This window comes from Apteryx mantelli, chromosome 3 (genome assembly GCF_036417845.1).
Source record: "Apteryx mantelli isolate bAptMan1 chromosome 3, bAptMan1.hap1, whole genome shotgun sequence".
NCBI classification, from domain to species: domain Eukaryota; kingdom Metazoa; phylum Chordata; class Aves; order Apterygiformes; family Apterygidae; genus Apteryx; species Apteryx mantelli.
Window position 1 is genome coordinate 78,076,046 of NC_089980.1, and position 15,877 is coordinate 78,091,922.

The 15,877-nt window shown below is 37.0% G+C and overlaps 1 protein-coding gene across 1 annotated transcript in view; it reads right to left on the minus strand.

The window, feature by feature from the left end:
• Nucleotides 1-15,877, minus strand: part of LAMA2 (laminin subunit alpha 2) — a 387,138-nt gene that overhangs the window by 167,046 nt on the left and 204,215 nt on the right. Inside the window, exons 13-15 of the mRNA XM_067294582.1 lie at nucleotides 9,158-9,259; nucleotides 8,394-8,605; nucleotides 3,300-3,411 (exon numbers count right to left, since the gene is read on the minus strand). Of these exons, the coding sequence (XP_067150683.1) occupies nucleotides 3,300-3,411; nucleotides 8,394-8,605; nucleotides 9,158-9,259 (426 nt within the window). The remainder of the gene's footprint in view (nucleotides 1-3,299; nucleotides 3,412-8,393; nucleotides 8,606-9,157; nucleotides 9,260-15,877) is intronic.

Below are 15,877 nucleotides of genomic sequence, written 5' to 3' on the forward strand. Positions count from 1 at the left end.
TGACATCTTAGAAGTGTGATTCATCAGCGAAAACTCTGCTATTCCATTTCTTCATAATAAGATGTCAGGCAGCAGTCTTTCTTACTATATATCTCACAAATGACTTTACAGTTTTCACAAACTATCCTTCCTGCAGAGACCACTCATGTGATCCAAGGATTTTGCATAACATAAAAAGGTGCATGACGAAGTTTTGACCTTGAAGAGCATCTGCCTAATATGAAGAGGAAGTAGTTGTGCAGTGATAGACTACTAAAAGTATTTTAAGTAAAGAAAATCCCTTTCCCTCCACACACATTCTCAAAGAGGTAACAAGAAGATTCACCTTTATAAAAATAGAGTCAATCTCTCTTTTTGTCTTATTCCTGTAAAACGTGAAATTTATTTGAAGATTAATTGAAAAGATTCTCTTTAAGAAACATTACAAAGAATGAGATACATGTTTTTCGTATTTTTTGTTTTTCCATTCTTGGTTAGGCATTCCTAAGATAAACTGTAAATACTAAAAATGTAAATTCAGAGTTAAAAACAAAACAAAACAGAAAAGGCCTTAACAGAAATTGTTCTATTTTTTCTGTGCTTTACAAGATGCAATTGCCTAAGCTGTTTCTCTATAAATCTATTTTAATCTTTTTCCTTTTTCATAACCTATACAGAGTGATTCTGGAAAGAATAATCTCATGCATGAATGTACATGATATCGTACAAGATAAGGCTCCAAAAGTCACTAATTCTAAAGGGCTTAGACAAGAGTCATGATGATGGAATATAACAGCAAGTTTTAAAGCAGAACTAAAGAAAAATTTACGGATTGAGATTTTAAGAAAAAGAAAGATACAACATTCAAAAGTCAGGAAAGTTCTTGACCATCATAGTGGTGCAAGTTAAACAGAACTTCTTCCATAGTGGAAGTAAAAGAGTAGGCAGAGAATTGATCTGGTAGAAAAGAGCAAATAGGCATGAAGATGTTGAGAAATAAAGGTGGAAGGTTCACTTGAGTAGAACAAAGTAACAATCACAGATCAGTCCCAGAGGTATTTGAAATTTAAAATTGTAGCCGCTGTAGCTGTGCTTGTGTAATTCTATGCTCAGTTCTCAGATATACTAGGAAAAAAATAACAATTTTCTTTGTATAGAACCTCATGGAAAATTAATTTCAAATTTGTGCAATGGAACAACCTCACAAGAGACTGCATATTTGAAATGGGATTGGATGTCTTCTGAAGACTGATCACCCCAAAACATTCACAGCAATAATGTAAGTAAATAATGGATGTCTAGTGCTGCAGCATCTATGCCAGGTACCACAATATCATTACACAGGAAATAAACACCTACATTAAACTTTATGAAGAAGAGAAAATTAAACTAAAAATCTGCAGAATATCAATAAACCTGTACTAAGCTGAAACTTGAAGGAGCAGTGTTGGACAATGCCAATAGCGCTCAGAAGAAACAAATATGATATTTTAAAAAATTCCACATTTTCAATTTATCTGCTGATACTTTCTCAACTGCTAGTTTTTCTGGAGATTCAAAACTTTACTAGATTATTTCTTATTTATCCTAGTCAAAAGAAGAGCAACCATCTACTCAGAACAGAAGAAATCTTTTCATATTTTGCTAACAAGCACAACTTTCCAACACAGATAAAATGTTGAACCTGTGTTACAGAAGTCTCATGAGAAGTGAATTTGGTGAATAAATACATGGAAACTAAAACTTTTAACTGTGTCATTGTTATTCTACAACAGGCCAGTTTTGACAGCATGTCTGAGCCATTCAAAAATGCTCTGAAATTCAGTGAGGGACACAGGTAAAGTGTGCTCATAAAGAAGTCAATCAAATCTTCTTAGCCTTCAGTCTTGGGAGGAAACCCAAAACACAGGTAGGGAGTACGATATGGTATACTCCAATTAAGTCTGCAGTTAGGACCACCCAGGGCATGCACTGTGACTGTGGGTTCACTGAAGAGTGTCCATGCCCACCAACGTACATACAGGCTTCAAATTTGCAGCAGTCTACATATGTTCTTCGTATTGTGGGATCTGATCTTACCTCTATATGTATACGTACAAACAATTTCACGGACTGTTTTGATCTGGAGATAACATTAGCATTGAAGGACACAATGCTGGAGAGAGAATTTCAGCAGTATCAAGGCTGGAATTCTACCCACATTCTACCGCTTCTACAGCAAAAGTACAGAAACAGCTGCAAACAAGGACTTTCCAAATTTTTACAAATATGAACTGAGAGGAGAATGAATATGTCAAAAAAAATTGTGAAGCATAATGACACTTCATCCAACCTCTTCCTCAAATAGTTGAACAGACAATGGTCAGACTTCAAAAGAATCCTCAGCCAAGGTAGGCAATATTCTTCTATTTTTTTCCTGTCTGTACCATTTTGGAAGTGATAGGAATATCCATTAATTCCTTCGGTTCTTCTTTCTAGATTAGTTTATCTAGCCCCAGCAACAAGCAAAAGCATTTGGCATGAAACTAGACTCTAAGCCCTAAATATCACATATAAGCATAGAACATTTTAAAGAAAAAGAGAGTTGACAAGCAAATGCCTAGAGTGCCGGTGTAAATGGCACACTGTTTGTAGTTTTGTGAAGCAGAGCATCTTGGTGTTTGAAATCATTTCCTTAAGGCAAAGCTTTTGAAGAATTTTTTTTTTGCTTCTATTTACCCCAAGCTCTGCCCATGTGAGCTAGTTAATCATATGTGTACTCATATGAACACATTTTGTGAGCACTAATGAACTTGTGGGAAAATGTGTATTTTCTGAGCATGTGTGTATGTTATAATCTTTAACAGGACTGAACAGAAGAGATTCACAATTCTCACAAGAGCACAAACAATCCTCAAAGAATCCAAAGCAAAACACAAAGACCTAGGGAAACAGAAGAGGAAATTCAACCACATTAACTCAGATAATTTGATACAACTGTGTCGTGCACAGGTCAGATAACTGCCATTTTCCTTCTAATATTGATAGTTTCCATGCATTTGTGATATCAAGTGGCTGAAGAGTACAAATATTGTTTTAATTTTTTTTTATTAAGAGAAATGTCTTTCCATAACTTAGAACTATCACCACAGGGGTGTAATACTTCAACTTTCAAATATTAACAAATATAATGAACCACCATTTAGAAATAAAGGTAACTAGACAAGCTATACCACATTATTGAAAGGAATGGACAACTCTGCTATTTTATATCAACACAGGGCCAATGGTCACTTATAACTATTGCAGCATTAGCATAATTGATCCATCGTGATACTCACTTCACAGGAGGTACCATCATACCCTCGGGGACAGTCACATAACTCCACCGCAGATGCCATCTTCCTCCCAGTTGAAGAGCGGTCAGCAGCTTCAATGCTAACTCTACGCAGTCTGGATGTAACAGAAATGAAATGGTTAATGCAGTGAATGAGACAGAAGTATATGTGACATTCACTCACTTGCTTGTGTTTATTTGTTTAAAAATAAGGTGGTATTCATACGCATTTATTTCTTTCTAGACTAAATGTCTGTAGGCTTGTTACTATTTTTGTCCATCATGTGAAGGAGACTATGGTCAGACACACAATTAAAAAAAAAGAAGTCTCGCAGCACTGTATCAGTAGAAGGAAGGTTATTCCTGACCTGCAAGCTGCATGTTCTAACTTGTATTACAGCTGTATATATATATATAGCCTATTTGTCACCAAGCAATGTCTTCAAAATTCATAAACCACTACCCCAGCTTTCTAAAATATTACATTACTAAGCCTTGGTTATAAGGTAATTTTATTCTGGCAATTTGCTCTCTGAAAAAAAGATTTCAGCTCTGTCCAAGGGGATCTAAGTATGTTGTACATGAAAGAAAAAGGAAATCTTCTAACATAAATCTTAGTTTCCCGAATGACAGAGAAGAGAGAATTAGGGAATTTTCTGTTTCATGCACAATCTAGAATCAGAAAACACAAAGAAAAATTACAGTCTACCTGTCCTGCAATCCTTACAGCATAACCTGCATATCACCACTGCTTACCTCAGTAGCAACTAGTCCTAAAACCAGTAACTTCCATTATATACCATTAGGGAGAAGGAGGATGGGAAAAGAAGGTCAAGAAGTTAAAAACATTTTGCTCCTTAAAAGAAACATTAGAATTCTCAGCCACTGTTTAGCCAAACACTGAATCTGAGTTTTATTAAACAAACAAACAAACAAACAAACAAACATGGAAATACAATGAGAGAGACAGCCAAAGTCTCTCTGTTGATAAGCTTATGGGTAATATGCAAGGTGGATGTAGTTTATCTCCACAGTGCCCAAGTTGGGATTGGAGGACTGGATTCTTATGAGAATTCAGATGGAATCTGGGCATTACAGAGGTTCAGTGATACCTATTTTCACCCAGTAATCTTAACAGAGTGTTTGATTACTAGAGCTACCTGAAAAGCTTCTGCTGAAATTTCTTTCAGCAGAAAATACCTTTCTATCATGACAGGCATTTTGTTAAAAAAAAAAATCGATTTCCTTTGGAAAATGTAACAAACTTCTTTTCTCCACACTAGGACATTTATCTTTTGGCTGCCAAACATCCCGAAAATTATTTGGATGACCTCGAATAAGAAAACTTCCAAGAAAAATATTTTGTTGTTAATGCAGTTGGAGGAGGAAAGGATGAGACAGGATATTTTCCTAGTCAGTTTTATGACTACTCTGAATGAGACAGACATGAAAAGTAAGGGGAAAAGATGAGATTTCTGAAATCAAGGCAGAAGTTTCAGAAAAAAAGAAATGCTACCAAGACTGGAGAGACAACAGGAGTTTGGAGGGACTACCATTGCAGATTATGCAGTTAGAGACTTGAATCTAATTTGGTGATACTTCAACTTCTGCACAATGTTTCAGAAGCTGTTTTGAGAGAATGATGCACATTTCTATCCAAATCTTCAGTAAAAGCTTTCTCACTTTTCAACAGTTCCCTTTCACTCCCTTGCTGCACTCTTATTTTGCAATCATCTTTCTGAGTTTTCCTTACAATAAGCAACCTCTAAGATAAAAGATACTGATGGTGACGACTTTAACTTAAAAAACCTCATAATATAAGAAGAGAAATCTGTAAATGAAAAAGAAATGACCAGAAAAAGGCCAAATGTTATTTGTCCTTTGAACTACAGCTAGTTCCCTCCCAGCACTAAGTAGCAGATCTTGGAACAAAGAGAAGCACTTACACACAGAAACAATCAACCCAGTATTATCCCACATTTGTATTCACTGAATTGTTCCAATTTTCATTAGGTTATGCTATTTGCTAAATGGGATTTTAATGTGTTTAACAGTTTTTAGCATTAACAGTTACTCATTGAAGAAAGCTGCAGTGATTTTTTTCCTCCCATTCTGAAGCCGTAATTTCTATTCCTCGATGCCATTCTGCATTCAGTAAAATACATAATGCTGGCAGTAATGGGGCACCAGATCCTGGAGACACATGAACAATTTGAGATTCAGCATTAAGACCAAATATTTAAGCTGACTGTTACCGTCAGCAGGCAACCGTTGACTTCTAAAAACAAACAAGATGAAAAGGGAAGGGGACGTTTCAGGCAGTATCAACATAGTTTACTGTCTGCTATGCCAAGCATCTGAATCACATCAGCTACATGAAGTACTGACCCAATCATTGCTCATTTGTCTTGAAGCCAATTTTGCATATGGAAGAAAACCCTCTGCCTGTCCTTCCCTCTTCTCTCCTTGCCTCTGGTGTGATTCTATACATGGTTGCAAGCAAACATTGTCTTTAGCACCACTTCTATCACAACGTCCAGTGCCCATCTGAGTATCTACAGTATTTACCATCAGTGGTCACTCCGAATATTAAAACTAAACAAATACTGCTACTACAACTTTCCTTGTAGCACAAACAAAAAATATTAGGTTAAACAACATGATACAAGAGAGTTGTCTTTTTCCTGGCCTGTTGCTGTGCTTCTACCACAGATGTACTTAATTCCAACAGTTTGGAAGATCTGTCAAGTTAGAGCAGGATTTCCCAATTTAAAGCCAGAAGCTGTGAAATCACTTTCAGATTGATTGCTGTGTTTCTCTGTTGTCATTTTTTATCCTACTTGATCATCTAAATGAAAGCCCACTCATTTGAGGAAGCTTCCTAATTACCACAAAGCAGTAACAACATGCTAAGCTTAAAATGACCCTCAAAATGTTCTCAAAAACATGTTCAAATCTAACCCAGCATTACTGCATTAATGCTATTTAATAATTATTTGAAAGTGCTACTAATTTACTAATGTTTACAGTAGGTTAAACAAACTAAGGGAGAAAAGGATGATCTTTAAGTTAATGCTCTTGGTAACTGGACACAACGCCATTAAATTCTCAGATCTCTTTCTACATGACTGCAGACAAGTCACTTAATCTTACAATACTTCCATCCTTGTCTCTTTTTGAACACAGATTGGAAATCCTTACACTTGTGGTGTCATTTTCACCATTTAAATGAACAGGTTGCTAAATACAGCAATCTCTGATTAGTTTGTTGCATAATTCTGCTGATGCTTTGAGGCAAAAATTGTCATTTATGAAGTATCTAATAACCCTGGAATACTTCTGTCTCGCTGCCAGATCCCTTTTCCTCTCTCAGAGGAATATTCATCTATCCACCATGAGTATCTTTTTAAAAGACAACAAAAAAAATCCTTGGGCTTAGTTCTATGCTATTTTTCTGGCAAAAATACCTTCCTTTGGAGCCCATCAACACTAGTCCTTAATCAGTGTGAAATATCACAAAGAATAACCTTTTCATTGGGTCTGGACATTTTCCCTGCAGTACTCCCAAACCTTGCAGTACTAAAGGGGCAGAATACTGACAGCAGAATTGTTTTGTATGATCTTAAAGAGAATGATCAGTACAGCTTTGTGCCTAATATGTTTTAGCATGAGTTAAAGAAAAAATAGTCAGAACTGAGGCATATACTGAACATCAGCAGTGTTCAGATCAACAGATCATGAGCTGGGCTGGATGACAGTAGATGCTGTTGCTGCTACATCATGTGACTGGCAAAATGTACTGTTTTGTGAAGATCTAACTCCACCCAGTAAATCCCACCCAGATGGGTGAAATTTTGATTCCTCCACTGAAATCAAGGATGAAAAATCCAATTCATTTCATTGTGATTAGAAATTCACACCCTGTCTTCTGCCACACTTTAACTGCAGCGAGCACGCTGATAGCACTCAGTAAAACATGTTTAGTGAAGGGCAAACTGTTTGCAGAGCCTTCTGGGTATAGGGATCACTGCAACACAGTAACCATTGCATTCTTCCCTGGTAAGAGAGATCATAGGGACGGCTAGAGATGTAGCTGTAATTTAAAACCATTTCTAGCAAACAAGGTACTCTTCAAAATTACTTCAGTCCTTCCCCCGACCCCATTTTAAATCACTGTCTTTAAGGGATCTACATTCCTAATTGTAATGTCACTCCAACTAGAAGATAGTTGCCACTAGTCTGCAAAGCATAAATTATTTTTCTGCCCTGGAGCTCTTATCAACAAATATCAACAAAAATTTCCAAAACATGTTTTTGGAAAGCTATTTATAACACACTTCTAAAATATTCTAAAAGCTGAGGATGAACCAGACTGCAGGACCTTGAGGCACCACCCTGGGCCAAATGGCTACAGCACAGTGCGTGATGCAGGAGGCAATATATAGTCTTCCAGACCTGCCACTGAGAAGTCTGCCACTTCTATACTTTACACTTAAAGGGTGCAAAGTACAGCCCATGCCAGCTCTATGTGTATGTGGTGACCTGAGCTCTAGGCTGTAGGCCAGAAGGGCTCTGATTCTTCCAATCCTCACTGTGGTCTCCAGCAGTACAGGCAAGACTCAGCCAGTAGGTGTTCAGAACCTCACTTTCTTCCCAAATTTGCCAATTTAGAGATCTAAAATACTATTGTCTGGTCCAGCGTTAATGTGGTACTGTATGTTCATTAAACAGAGAAAGCAATATATAAGCAGTATATCATCTCTTACTTGAACACGTCATCACTGCAGTGATTTATAATATACATGAGAATTACAGTGTTCACAGAATAAATGTATTTATGGAACTGTCATTCATGCCTTAATAGTCCATGTGATTTCATTTTCTTACAAGGCTGCTTCTTATTGTTGCCTCTCCTCCCCCTGCCTAACCAAAATGAAAAAAAACAAAAAACCTGCCTGAAAGTTTAAATGAATGTTAAGGCTTTCATGATGATAAATTAAAGAATGTTTTTAAACTACATTAACTTCATTCTCTGTAGAAAGAAAACAGGTATTTTGAGAAGCTGCCTGTATAGAAAATCAACGTTTCCCACATTTACCTGTAGATGGCATTCATCCCATAGCTGTATGTAGCTCTTATGAGGATCCTTTTTACATTTGCAAAGATAGTCATGAACTCCCTCCTGCTGACTGGAACATCAGTGCCATATACAGAGAAAGATTCTGGTTTCAGTACAATTTCTTTAGTGTATTCTTCAGAAGGCTGCAGGTGAATCCCCTCTTCTGGAGTGCTGATTCTCAAGTTACCTCCCTGGAGAGAGGCACAAGAGACAATTAAATACGAAACAGGATAAACAAAAGCTGTATCATTTTAGCCACTAAGGGCACAGGATTTATTGAATAATATATTTTACATGAGCGATAAATATTAGCAATAACATTCATCTTCCACAACCCTGAAAGGAGTTTGCCTGATAAAGTCAAAAGCTAGTGCAAACAAAAGTGCAGGTTACACAAATAAAACCTAGTGTCATGGCTTTGCATGGGCATAAACAAATTCATACAACCATGAACTGCACAGAAACTCTGGAAAAGCATGTGGAACATGCCAACCAATGATTTTATTTCTTCATTCTTCCTGATCAACAGGAAGAGTATAGTTTTGCAAGCTACTGCAATATTGCCAGAGGCTCCTTCAGATACTTTTTCTGTTCTCTGAAGTATGACCACTTTCTGACGCTACAAATTAGCTGAAGGGACATGTACCATACTGTTTTGCATCCTCAGCCATCAGACTTCACATTAAACATATGAAGAGGTAGACAATTTTTCTTTTTGGTGGCTGAAAATACAATCACTTTACCTCTATGATGACATCAGATCGAACCATTCTTTGAGCTGTGTCATCTTGCTCTGTGAAGTCATAGGAGACTGTAAATTTCAGATGTCCTCCAGCAGCTGTTATCTGGGGAGAAAAAAGACAGAAAAGGGCAATTACATGACAGGGAACAGCCATTAGCCATTTTGGGGTATTTTTTGCCAGTGACAGTATTTCCAAACTTCTAGTTCTGCAAAACCAGATGCAGATACCTGGGGTTTACAGCCCTATGGACAATTCCCTTCTTGCTCAAGCATCTAGAAATGATGTGTGGTCATTTTATTTCTGTGCCTGTCAAAGGCACAGAAATAAAGTTAGGTTTTCAGTGCATTTCAGCTATATGGTTCTCATTGAGGCTGGACCTCTATATCAGTAACCTTAGCAACCTTTAAAAGAAAAGATCCAGCAAATTCAGTTTTGCTGATGGGTCAAACTACCAAAAAAACAAAAACAAAACCAAACCCTAGTGATGTTTGTCTCAGAATGAATTTTAACCTAAAATAGAAGAAAGTAAGACTTTTCTTCACAGAGTCAAATAAATTTACTTAAAAAGAGTGCTCCAGTCTGTTCTCTCAGTTTGTTTCAGCTTCCAAAGTAAGATGTCAATAACCGGGCTATCTCAAGTCATGCTAATATATTTTACTTATGCTCTTTTAGCACCCAGAACCAGGGCACTGATAATAGCTTTCCCACAAAAAATTGGAAAATGTAGATCAGATTCAGGACAGCAAACAAAAACTGCAGACATGAATGACAGTTCATTGCAAAAACAGCGGTTTTTTTTATTGTTTGGAAACAATGTAAATAAATCAGAAGTTACATGAGCTACATTTTGTTCTTTAAATGCATCTGCCTCATATTTCAGTGCAAGGTAAGCCTCTTCTCAGAGGCTACTAAAATCCTTCTGCCCTTCGAGTACCTGCTGCTGAGCACAGAGCAAATTCGTGAGTATTCTATGAAGAGAACAATCTCATTATCCTCAAGGACATAATGTGCTGTCTCTTGTTCATCATACTAGAAGGTTTGCACACAGTAACAGAAAGCAGCAAAAGTCAACAACCTCATTATGCGTTACTTTATGATGTATCCAATGTAAGGAAAAACAAAGTCCCAGTATTTCAGGTATGGAAATCAACTAATATTGAATTATGCATAAAGGTATAAAAATCCATGGACTGCATCTGAGGCTGTACAGCTAACTGCTAGGTTGAAGTCAGAAAATTCATTACAATCCAAAGCTTGGATGTTTATCTACATAGTATCCAGACCTGCTAGGACCACACAACTATCTTCAGCCCTGACCATGACAACTTGAGAGGATTTTTTTTCCCTCAGACTAGACACACCTACTAAGCACTTTTTTTTCTTCTGCCTATGATCAAGGTTAAATATTGTTTTATAGCTCTGTCAGGACTGGAGAAAATTTAGATACTTGAAATGCTGTGAGAAGGACTAATAATTGCTTTTATCTTTAGATAAGCACTTTAAAAGAGCACCTTCTGCAGAATTTTACCATTTCTGTTTCAAGTTCAGGCTAACTACAAGGATTCAAGAAAGTAAAAATAATGGGAAAATGAGGATTTTCCAGTTTCAGGCAACCTATAAAAAATATGAACCAAAACAGGTTTTACTTTTTTCAAACTAGATAACCTTCACCTTAGTACAATTACTAATGAAAAATGTAACATGGGGAATTGATAGGTGAGAGAGAAAAATCATGAACAGGAAGGTATCAGGATTTATAACAGATACACATAGAAGACAAGTCAGCAATCCAAACTTTGGGCAAAACTTCTGATACAAATAGATGGGAGTTTAGAAAAACAACTGGGATGGATCAAGGACTTCCAAAATATGGCCCTCAGGAGACACTGAAGGAAAGGGGCTTGATTAGTCCAGAAAATAGAAAGCTAAGAGGGAATAGGAAAATAGTTAGCCAAAACAGAAAAGATAAAAAAATAAAAATTGATATATTTTTTCTTCTGTGGCAACTGCAGGAAAGACATGTAAAACATTCAGGTTGGGTATACAGAAAGCTTTCTAACTGTAAGGATGGTTAAAATAGTATCAAGCTACTTCAAAATGCTACTGGATTACTCCATTAAATATTTAACATATTTGACAGTAGTTCAGACAAATGTATGTCAGAGACAGTCCGGGTATAATGCTTAAAAGTTGGAATACTACTAAAAAGTCTCTTGAGGTCTCTGCTAGCCATAGCAGTCTGAGTTTCACAGCTGCAACTGGCAGAATCTGCATATCACATACAGGATCACACAGTAGAGTCAAGGTCCTAAAGTGGCACTTATCAGAGAGGGTATCTATTTGGTAGCTCAGAATATACACGCTTCCATGCTGTAAAGGTGCTTAAGAAAAAAAAAAACAAAAACACTCATACAAAACAGAAAGTATTACTTCATTTTGCCATTGTTTATAAGTGCCCTTTCCTTCCTCTGTATATTTAAAATATAAGTTCAGTCACTGGCAAAGGAATTCAGAGGTCAATAAATGTGCTGCACAAACAAATATGTCTCATCTAGTGCAGAAAATACTTTGCACTGAATTTTGAACAAAAGGGCTCTGTGGAAGTTGTAGCACCTGCAAACCACTCCATTTTCATGGGCAGGAGGCTGTCACTCTGTGTCACCCAACAGGTCGGAGTTCTGCCTCAAGGACTGTCATCGGAGGCTGTATCAAGGCCAGAGAGAACACAGCATAAAAGCTTGACTTGCCAGAGAAAAAGGCATGTATCACTGAGGCAAGAACAGCTGACTAAAAATGTCAAAGAAGATCCACAGAATTTCCTTTATCTCTCACACCTGTTCTTAGATTGATACATGAAAAATTTCTTCCCAGCTCTAGAGGCGAAATCTGCCTTGTTTAAGGAAGGTCACAGACTCCTCAAGAAATACAAAAATAGGAAAGATATATCACAGCTATCTTAGTTATAATCCAGCAAGTTTTTGGTAGATAGTGGAATTCTTCGGTTGTTCACAGTTAATTGTACTTGTATTATTATTTTATATTCTGTTACAGGGTAGGGGTACAATTAGACAGCAAAGACGACTGTTTATGACATCCTGATGGTTGCATTCTGGGTCACACGAAACTCTCTGAAAGAGGACAGTTGGCTCCTTTCCTGCAAGCAAATGACCATCCTCAACAGGAACAAAGTTGGAGGAAAAGATGCAGCAGACTACTACCTTGTGTGAAAAATGCTTTAAGCCTGTCACACTAAAGCCACTTTTAAATCAGGCCAAGTGATAGTAAAACACAAACAAAGATATTTCCAACATCCAAAACAGACAACGTTCCTACAAATATTTACAAAGCCACAGATGAGAAACACTTGCATCTTCTTATATGGAAACCAAATGCTAGAAGCCTCTCTCCTCTTCCCTGTATTTAGTCATCCTGCTGGCAATGCTTTTATGAGGCAAGCTGTCAGGATGTTTCACATTGATGTAATTAAGAGAACCTCTTTCCTACACCAGCTTTTATAGCCCATCTGATGCTTGAACCATCCAGCGATTCAAACTTTCCCTCTCCAACGCCTATTGTAACTCTGTAAAGTTTTAGCCCTTACCTCACTACATTAGAGACTGCCTCATTTCTGTTGAGCAATATCTGCCAAACGTCACTCAGAAGATCAGGTGCTATCTCCATTAAACAGGGTGCAGTTTACAAATCCTTATATAAGAAGTAAAACGCTCTTCTTTCAGCTACGAAGAGATGCAGTTTGTGCTTGAAGCATCTAAGCATAGTTGCCCATTTGTGAATTAGGTGATCATGCCCCTCTTGAGCAGAGGCCAAGGGAAATAAACAAGGGCATCTCGTATGGCACTAGGTTGCTACTTGTAGGCAACCAGAAGAAGTCCTTAGTATAGTCAAAGGAGTCTAGAGAATGGCTGGGCTGTGGTTCCTACATATTACCAACTTTTATGGTATAAAGAGCAAAGGTTTGACTTAGTGCAATCTCTGATGGTTCTAGTACCCTATGCCCATATTTTATACTAATTAGCAATAGAGCTGCTACAGTGCGCTTGAAAGATGTTGTCCTTCGAGACCTGCCAGCTTTCTTGAGCTCCTCTGCCCTTCAGAGCTGCCTCCCATAGAATCCTACCTACCAGTTCCCTGAATAAGCTGAAGTCTGCTCACCTGAAGTCCACCTGAAGTATTCTGCTACTCTCCTTCCTCACTTCCCTTAGGATGTTGAACACCACTATCTCATAGTCACTACAGCCAAGGCTGCCAGTGATTACTACATCCCCAACCAGTTTTTTCTTGTTAGTGAATAGTGGATCCAGCAAATATGAAGTACTGTGCAACATAATGCGTCAAGGATTTAATCAGTTAGGCATCCTTTTCAAACTTTAGGCCCAATACCAAAGGCTGAGAGATTGCAATGCTTCTTCTGAGAAACATTGTATTCTTATTTTTATTTTTGTGGGAGTAACCAAGAAAGGTCTGTAGTGAAGAGAACAATTAAATAAAAAGGATGTTTTTAACAAGATCCCTTCTATTTGGACAACTCAAGAGAGAGTAAGGGTCAGTACTACTAATCTGCAGTAGGCTTAAGTGTGTGAAGATTTGTGTGAATGGTGTCTGTTGTTTTGAGAATCTTTTTCCCTTTTAATGTTTTATGCTAGTCACTAATAAACATATTGTTTAAGGATGTCTATTATTAAATATACAGAAATTGCCACAGGTTTCTGAAAGGAAAAGACATAGGTACATAGTTGCACTTGCCCACAAGTAGATATTGCCCTGGAATCACATCATTCAAGCTAAAAGTAGAAAGTTATGCAAATTCCATCTTCAAACAGATTACAGCACTTGGGCTGACATTGGAGGAGAAGCACCAGGATCCCATAGAGGCAACAACATACCAGGAACAGGTAAAATAAGACATACTGAGTGTTATATTAAAAACATTAAAAAGCTTTAACATACAGTGAAACACCAATGGAAGATTTTCAAATCAATTCACTTGGTATTTATATTGAAAAGTAATTTGAAAAAACATAAAATATATTCCACAGCTGAACGAAGTATTACATGATACATGTATTATTGAAATAAAATTCATGTACCTTGCTCATATGTTTAATAGTAAAATCTGTATATCAGAATGGATTTAGCTCAAAGAGGCTTTGATATCTGGCCTAATCCAAGAGAACATGATACTTTCAAAAACAAAAATTAATTGACATATTAAATTAGATTTAGACCAAATGCTCACAACACCAGACTTTAGAAAAGGCACTAATGAATATTGAGAAGTTGAACAATCTTTTCCATCTTTACTGTTAGTGGTTCTATGAGAAATACAGTTGCTGACACTTCCTATTAGAGGGATAAGCATTGCAGAGAGTTAATATTTTTTATTAGACCAATATAGCTGTAAAAAGGTTACATGCTTTTGCATACACAATCCCTGCTTGTTACTACATTATTGTATAAGTATATAATTAGACTTATATCAAATGAACAAATACTACCAGAAAAAAACAAAAGGTTTACAAGCACGAGCAGGCAGAACATTTCAGGTGGAGAAAGCTAATACTCATACTAGCAAATACAAAACCAGGGAGGAGTCTTACAGCAAGCTGCTGATAATAACTATATGTTCTAACAAATAATGTGGCCTATTCCAGGAACCACCCCCAAAAAACAACAAAAGAAAACACATTTGTTTCCTGTTATGCCTGTGAACATTATTTCATTTGTCATGATTACAAGAAATGGCATAAAGGCTCACTCAGTCCTCCTGAGGCTCTATCCATACTCTTGCTGGCGATATCTACAAGATATAGTTCTTGAAGGTAATGAAATCATATTATATGCAGTTTAACATTCCCTGCTAGCCTTCTTGGATTTCCATGAAACAGAGCTGCAATAAAACGTAGAAGTTTATTTGGACTCTTTCACCTTCACAGACTCTCCAGGTACACATTGACTTTATGAGGCAGGTTTTAGCACATATAGAGATACCTGACACCAGTACATTAGCACCAACTCTGTGAATGAAAACCCTTAAAAAAAAAAAAATTGCTCCCACTGTATTAGTGGCAGCCAATTTAGTCCATAATTGATTGGCACCTATGCAGTTCTGATATGATTTGACAAGGTGGTGCACAGACAATGTGCCATCTTAACTTAGATGGGTCTAAGCGCATATGTGCTCTAGCCAGCCCGCTAAACACACAGAAGGGAGTGGACAAAGGACTGCTTTTCCTAACCTATTTTACTTATGTTTAAGGGAATATTCCATTGTTAACCCAGCTCTTGTCTGGATTATTTTTTTTTACTAACAAGTATCAGCTGTAAATTTATGATATTTAATTAGGCTTTGTTCATCCAGTCTTTTTGCTGGTTGCAGAGTGAGGGAAGGCGGTGACTAGAAAGGAATTCCAATAGCAGCATCACCAAGAAAATATCAAACTTTTTATTCATTTAATAATAGCTCTCAGTAAAGACTGCAAGTTTTAGTTCTATTCAAGATCCAATTAAAGATTGGATCCCCTCTCTTGAAGAGACTTGAATAGAACATATAAAGCTCTTCTGAGGCTTTATAGTAGTATTTCAGATAAAGCCAGGAGCAGAATAATCATGTTCTATTGAATGATAGTTATGGCTAGCTTTAAAAAAAAAAAGAAAAGGCCAGAGTTTTCTTCATAGGGAAGTTAAGTTTTTCCACTGAAA